The 7503-nt window shown below is 48.5% G+C and overlaps 2 protein-coding genes across 3 annotated transcripts in view; one reads left to right on the top strand and one right to left on the bottom strand.

The window, feature by feature from the left end:
- The window catches only part of SNRPD2 (small nuclear ribonucleoprotein D2 polypeptide), a 4670-nt gene extending 3393 nt beyond the window's left edge, over nt 1–1277 (top strand). Inside the window, exon 3 of the mRNA XM_012811220.2 lies at nt 1011–1277. Coding sequence (XP_012666674.1) covers nt 1011–1185 — 175 coding nt within the window. The 3' untranslated portion in view covers nt 1186–1277. The remainder of the gene's footprint in view (nt 1–1010) is intronic.
- A 3705-nt stretch (nt 1278–4982) lies between these two features.
- The window catches only part of GIPR (gastric inhibitory polypeptide receptor), an 8323-nt gene continuing 5802 nt past the window's right edge, over nt 4983–7503 (bottom strand). For both annotated transcript variants that reach the window (XM_012811217.1, XM_012811218.1), the window contains 2 exons: nt 5274–5315; nt 4983–5189 (listed from right to left, as the gene is read on the bottom strand). In XM_012811217.1, coding sequence (XP_012666671.1) covers nt 4983–5189; nt 5274–5315 — 249 coding nt within the window. The remainder of the gene's footprint in view (nt 5190–5273; nt 5316–7503) is intronic.

The following is a 7503-nucleotide window of genomic DNA, read 5'->3' as shown; positions in this document are numbered from 1 at the left end:
GACCACAGGCGCCTGCCACAGTGCCCGGCTATTTTTTTTGGCTGCAGCTGTCATGGTTGTTTGGCAGGCCTGGGCTGGATTTGAACCCGCCACCTTGGGTGTATGTGGCTGGTGCCTTAGCCACTTGAGCCACAGGCACCGAGCCACTGCAAGCAATTTTAATACAAAAGTGTGTCTCGTTTTTAAACAATTCATTGGTAGAGCCAGAGTCTTACTTTGTCACCCTCGGTAGAATGCCGTGGCATCATAGCTCATAGCAATCTCAAACTCCTGGGCTCAATCATTTCTCTTGCCTCAGCCTCCCAAGTAGCTGGGACTACAGGTACCTGTCACAACACCTGGCTATTTTTAGAGATGAGGTCTTGCTCTGGCTCAAGCTGGTCTCAAATCTATGAATTCAGACAGTCCACCAGCCTTGGCCTCCCAGAGTGCTAGGATTACGGGTGTGAGCCACTATGCCAGGCCTGATTTTCTTTGTAGCAGTTATCAGTACCTGACAGTGTATTGCTGATCTCTGTTTACATGTTTCTTGATTTTCCTCATCTGAGGACGGGGACAAAGCAGGACTGGAATGGAGGTGTCAAGCCCCCACATCCCAGGAGTCTCTGGGTCCCCAGAAAGGAGCAGCTTCTTTGTTGCTGCCTCCCTAAGTACTTGGCATTAAAAGGCATACGTGGAACCATTTTGTTTACCTTTACCCCATGCCAGGCTTTGTTCTGAGTATGCTACCAAAATGTTCTATTAATTCATTTAATCTTCACAACTCATTGAAGGCGGTGCCATGATTATCTTCCTTTTAGAGAGAAAGAAACTGAGGTACAGAGGGGTGAAGTCCTTAGCCCAAGGTCTTGCAGAGGTGGCACTGGAAGCCTGGCCCTCCAGGCCCTGGGCCTGCACCCTTCCCCATGCTATGCTATGGAAGGCAACAGCAGTAACCGGCAGAGAAGGGGCAGTAAGAAGGTTCCCTTCCCCCTCACTCCTGATGACTTTCTACCTTCTGTCCCCACCAGGCACTGCAACATGGTGCTGGAGAATGTGAAGGAGATGTGGACTGAGGTCCCCAAAAGTGGCAAGGGTAAGAAGAAGTCCAAGCCAGTCAACAAAGACCGCTACATCTCCAAGATGTTTCTGCGTGGGGACTCGGTCATTGTGGTCCTGCGGAACCCACTTATTGCTGGCAAATAGGCCCTCTTCCCCACTGACAGCTTGCTCCCCCGTCTTGTGAAGGCCTGCTCTTTGTGATGGGAATAATAAAGCCCTGTGGTTTTTTTTCTAGTTGTATCTGTCTGTTCCTGGGGCCTTGTGAGTGTGGCAGACTTGGGAAAGAGGAAGGCAGCTGGGTGTAGGGCTGAACTCTGGGACTAGGACCCCCTAGTAGGTGAAGAGGCCCTATCTGCCCCATCCAGGCCTCCCTTTCCCCTGATGTGAATAGGTTGGGTTGAAATGGTATCTCACTTGTGATGGTGGAGGAAGTTTCAGTTTCTTCTATTTCAATTATTTTTTCCGTAACCCATCCCCAAAGTACATCCTCTGTGCCCACACCTGTGTTACAATGCTTGGAACACAGGCCTGCCCAAGATAGCCCCTGACCTGCCCTGATGGACAGGAAGAGTAGATAAGCATTTAAGTAGTCAGTACCCAAATACTCGTAGTGATCATAGTGAATACCTACTGGTCTGCTAAGGTGCCAGACTCAGTGCTTTCAGGTATCCTTCTGAAACCCTGAGGCAGGCCTGTTTATTTATTACCTCCATTTTCCAAAGGAAAGATCTGAGGCACCCAGCCAGGGAGTGGAACCCATCCCACTCCTGAGCCTGTAGAGTTTTGCTGCCCCTCAAATTCAACTTAATTACCTTTGGGAGAAATTCTCTGAAAAATTTGGGAAGATAAGAGGTGGGAAAGGGAGACGTTACCTACTCTTGAGTGGATGAAGTAGCCCTGTGACCTTCTGACCTTCCACACCTTGTATCTCTGTCACTGTCTTCTGGATATAGTAAAATACCAGGCAGATGTGGGAGTTTACAGGCCTGAGATCAATGCAAACTTTTTTTTTTTTTGCAATTTTTGGCCAGGGCTGGGTTTGAACCTGCCACCTCTGGCATATCGGGTCGGCACCCTACTCCTTTGAGCCACAGGCGCTGCCTGAAAACTTTTTTTTTGAGACAGAGTCTCATTTTGTTGCCCTCAGTAGAGTACTCTGGCATCATAGCTCACAGCAACCTCAAACTCTTGGGCTCAAGTGATCCTCTTGTCTCTGCCTCCTAAGTAACTGAGACTACAGGCGTCGGCCACAATGTCTGGCTAGTTTTTCTATTTTTAGTAGAGAAAGGGGTCTTACTCTTGCTCAGACTGGTCTGGAACTCCTCAGGTTAGGCAATCCACCTGCCTGGGCCTCCCAGAGTGCTAGGATTACAGGAGTGAGCCACCATGTCTGTCTTGCCTCACTAACAGTCTTAACTATGAGGAGCAGGATGGAGTTACAGTAGCCTCATCTGTAAAGTCTGGCAATGGTGTTACCACAGGAGGTTCTCCCTGGGTTCTTATGCAGGAGCAGCAACAACCCAAGCCCTAGAGTCACAGTCCTGTGTTGGAATCCCGCCCTGCCTCCCCCTGGTTGTTGACTTGTACTTACTGGGAAATGGAAAATGGTTTCCTTGCCTTGCAGGTTGGCATCCAGAATTCAAGTCCTGGGCACCCTGCTTGGCACAGTCTGATTTCTTTCCTCACCTCTTCACCCACCCACTGTCCCAAATGATTTCTATTTATGTTTTCTTTCAGAGAGTGAAAGGGAAAGCAGGCAGGTAAACTGCCAGGACTTAGCACACGGGACAGTGTCCTAAAAGTAACTCACTGGAATTTCAGGCAACAATTCCAATTTCCAGGTACCTAGGACATAGGTACCACCATTATACCCATTTCTAGAGGTAGAAACTGACATGCCAAGAAGTTAGGAATGTTCGCAAGTCACACAGCTAGTAAGTTGCCAAACTTAGCTCAGTCTAAGATAAGAACCAGTCTGGTTCCTACTGCTTTGTTATTCCTATACTCCCCTTCTAGAGAAGTAGCCCTTAAAAAGTTAGACCTATGTGTACCCATACGTACACAGGCTTATAATTTTACTTGTAACATCACCAACTGAAGATTCTTTTACACGAGGGGATAGTAGCAGCATGGTGTCCCTGTTTTCTTGTGGCAACACATTGCTGAAGTTGAGCAAGGCTACCACAGGCCCCCACCCAGTCATTTCCCATTATGACCTGGCTGAGATTCTCTTACCCCAGAAAGAAAAAAAAGCAGCTCTTTCTTGTGGTTTATTTACAAGGCCCCCAACCCACCAGAACCCACAAGCTTGAAAAGGCTGAGTTCAGCTATGGGCACATCTGTCCAGGGACTCCAGGGGAAATACTTGACAACACCCAGGTACTAATTGAGTCTGTGTATTTATGTGTGGGGGAGGGATTTAGGAGCGAGGGTCTTGCATGTATATAGGTGGTCTAGCCACAATGAAACTGTCAGCTTCCCTCCTAATTCTCCCAGTTCCCAGGGACCACCTATCTCAGGAGAGCAGAAACCTGTGTCCTCACTCCCCAGCTAGCATTGGGCCTGACTATTCTGGATAGAAATTTTCATCTCTGCAGCCTGCCTTGAGATTCCTGTGTTTCTATCTACCCACCAAGTCCCCCTCTGTGGATCCCAGTGCCTTTCACATTTCTATCTGCAGCTCTCACCTCTCCTGACAAGTTCATGCCCTTATACTCAGCTCCCTTAGGTATCCTACAGGCATTGACCACTTAATTGCCCAAAAAGCACTCTTGGTTCTTTGCACCCCAAACCCAATTCCCCCATCTTTCTTCACCAGTCTTTGACTTCTCTCTTTGCTACACATTCCTCATGTGATCCATTACAAAATCCTCTCATCTCTACCTTTATTTAATTAATTTATTTTTTGAGACAGTCTCACTCGGTTGTCCTGGGTAGAGTGCTGTGGCACCATATCTCACAGCAACCTCAAACTCTTAGGCTTGAGCAATCCTTTTGCCTCAGACTCCCAAATAGCTGGGGCTACGGGCACCTGCCACCATGCCCAGCTATCATTGCTGTTTTAGCTGGCTGGGGCCGGGTTCGTACCCTCCACCCTTGATACATGGGGCCAGTGCCCTTACCCACTGAGCCACAGGCACTGCCCTTTTTCTATTTTTAGTAGAGACAGGATCTTGCTTTTGCTCAAGCTGGTCTCAAACTCCTGAGCTCAAGCAATCCATCCACTTTGGCCTCCCAGAGTAATAAGATTACAGGCATAAGCCACTGTGCCCAGCCTCATCTCTACCTTTAAAATAGCATCAGAATCCAACTGCTTTATACCCCCTTGTCCTCTATCCTGGTCCAGTCACTGTCACTTCCTGCCTGCAGCCCCCTCCTCACTAGTCTCCCAGCTTCCATTCCTGCCCCTGTTAGGACTTCTGTTCCTGTACAGGACAGGCAGAGGGATCTGTTTAAAACATTAGTCCAGAGACACTCCTGCAAAGAATCTTCAATGCTCCTGGAATTAAATCCCAACTCTTGTGCCCACTTTTCTGTCTCTTGACTTTAACTTATTCTAGTCCAGCAAAGCAAGCAAAGCAAGGCCAAGCTCCTTCCTTTACCAGGGCCTTTGCATATGCTATTTATTTTGCCTGCAATCTTCCAAATCTTACCGAAATTGTATCCTTTACTTTTTTCAGGCATGGCTGAAATGTCACCTCCTCGGGGATGGCCTCCCACACCACCCTTAGCCCCCTTGCAATTTCCCTTCATTAGCCATTCCACAGCATCCATGTAACTTGATGTTTTATGTTCACCACCTGTTTTCCCCACTCCATTGTGATATCCAGAAGGGCAGGGACCTTGTTTTCCTGTTTCTTTCTCCCCCATTTTCCCAGTGGCCCCCACACTGGGCCTAGCACACAATAGGCACTAACAGAACTGACACAGAAATCAGCTACCTAGCAGTAACTTTCTAACACCCGGCTGGCCTCATCCCCATCCCCAGGGAGGGTCCCTAAGGACGAGGCGCGGCCGGTAGGGACCTTGCCTGGGCCAGAGCCCGAGGGCAGGACCCGGGAGATACTCTCCGGAAGCTGGAGCTGCTCGTCGCCAAAGCTGTGGCGCAGGCGGCAGTGATACCAGGCACGGCGGATCTCCGACTGCACCTGCAACGGGACGGCGATCAGAGGCGGCGCCGTTCCCTGCGTGGTCGCCAGAGGGCGCAGGCGGCGGGCCAGGGCTCTTCGCACCTCCTTGTTGATAAAGCAGTAGAGTACGCTGACCAGGAAGCCCTGCCAGAGGAGGCACAGGGGGGTTAAATCGGGAGTGGAGGCAGGATTATAATCATCCCCATAATGAGCTCGAAATTTGTCAGACCCCAAAACACTCCAGCTGCAGTCACCTTGGTCCTAGGCTATTGGGATTACCTTCTCATTGGCTTCTGATTTACACTCTTTCCTCCTGTACTGCCCTGGAAGGATAGCTGAGCAGTACTGGGGGGCGGCGGGCAGGCCCTGGAGGTAGGACCGCCTCCCCACTTTCCCACTTGGGAAAGCTGCTTAACCTCTCTGTAGCTCAATTTCTTCATCTGAGAAATGGAGCAGTAAGTAATCCAGCAGTGGTTGTGAGAACTGAAGTATTAACATGTAAAAAGCTGTAGCATCTGGCACGCAGAACATTTTTCTTTTTTGTAATCTTATTTTAACTAATCATATATCATTAATTATTAATAAATTAATTATGAACAGTTTTTAGCTGCATAAATTTGTACATGTTCTACATCTAAATTTACTTTTTATTATTATTTTATTTTTGAGACAGAGTCTCATTATATCGCCCTCAGTAGAGTGCCATGGCATTATAGCTCACAGCAACCTCAAACTCTTGGGCTTAAGTGATTCTCTTGCCTCAGCCTCCCAAGTAGCTGGAACTACAGGCGCCCTCTCCAACACCGGGCTACTTTTAGAGACAGGGTCTTACTCTGACTCAGGCTGAACCTATGAGTTCAGGCAATCCACCTGCCTCAGCCTCCCAAGTGCTGGGATTACAGGTGTGAGCCACTGTGTCTGGCTATATATGTACTATTATTAAGACACTAATCTTAGTATTAATTTCCATGGTGCTGTTAAAATCTAACTCAGCTGCCATCCCTCTGCCCAGAGCCCTCCCATGGCTTCTGCTTGGAGCAGAGGAAAAGCTGAAGTCCTTACCTGGCCCCTAAGAACCCTCCCTTCTCTATCCTCATGCCCCCATTCCTCCTGGTTTGCAGGTTCCTATTCTTCGGGCTCACTGGTCTTCCTCTATCACAGGGGCTGCTCTTCTGCCTCAGGGATCTTGCACTTGGTGTTTCTCTTCCTGGAACATTTCCCCCAGACATTTGCCTCTCCCACTAGAGAGGAGGGGTCATTTGGCTCTTGGCTGTAGCCCTGTGATAAACCTGGAAGAGTGCTCGGTGTATATTTGTGCTTAGTAATATTTTGCTGAATTTAACGAATAAAGAGGTTTGTAAGAGACTGGTATTGTTGCCACTTTTAGAGATGAGGAAATTCAGTCTTAACAAGATCAAACAGGGTGGGAACCAGGGCAAGGCCAACAAGTGGAGAGTTGACCCTAAAATTTTGTCATTTGTTTTTTGGTTTTTGTTTTGGAACAGAGTTTCACTCAGTCACCATGGGTAGAGTGCTATGGCATCATAGCTCACAGCAACCTCAAACTCCTGGGCTCAAGCAATCCTCCTGCCTCAGCCTCCTGAGTAAAGACAGGGTCTCACTTTGCTCAGGCTGGTCTTGTGAGCTCAAGCAATCCACCTACCTGGGCCTCCCAGAGTGCTAGAATTACAGGCATGAGCTACCATGCCTTAAAATTTTGGAATGAGCACCTCCTTAAATTCTCCATTTTACGCACTTCATTTGCCTCTGCCTAGTCCCATCCTTGAGGTGAAAGCCACACAGCTGGCAAGCAATCGAATCTGAATGTGGGCCCAGCTGTGTCCAGCCTGAAAACCTCGCTGCTCACGAGGAGGCAGTACTCTGACCTAGGCAGTCTTCCCTGTCCTGGTCCCTGCTGCTTCTCCAGCCCAGGGCAGCCTTAGCTCAGTATTTTGTGTTAAAAGAACAAAATCTCTTCTTCACACCCCATTCAGTGGCCAGAGGATCACAGTAGCCCTCATGACTAGGGTGACCAGATGTCCCGCTTTTGGCGGGACAGCCCTGCTTTCTAACAAGTTGTCCCGCGTCCCACGGCGTTTTTAAAAAGTCTCGATTTTTGGAAAGAATGAACGAATGGGCGCGAGAACAGGAAGGGAATATACGGTTTTCGGCTGCCATGTGGCTATTTCGCCAGAATATGAGTTTTATATTTTGTTAATTTTATGTTAAACTGTAATAATAACAAATAATTGTTGAGAAGTGATTATCGAGAACTGCTTATCAAAGTTTGCATAATGTTGTCAGGCCTTGCCCTGCCCCGTCCCCGCCCCCC

This window comes from Otolemur garnettii, unplaced genomic scaffold (assembly GCF_000181295.1).
Source record: "Otolemur garnettii isolate 467f Iridium unplaced genomic scaffold, OtoGar3 scaffold00152, whole genome shotgun sequence".
In the NCBI taxonomy this organism is placed as follows: domain Eukaryota; kingdom Metazoa; phylum Chordata; class Mammalia; order Primates; family Galagidae; genus Otolemur; species Otolemur garnettii.
The sequence above is the reverse complement of the archived record's forward strand: the minus strand, read 5'-3'. Positions and strand labels throughout refer to the sequence as shown.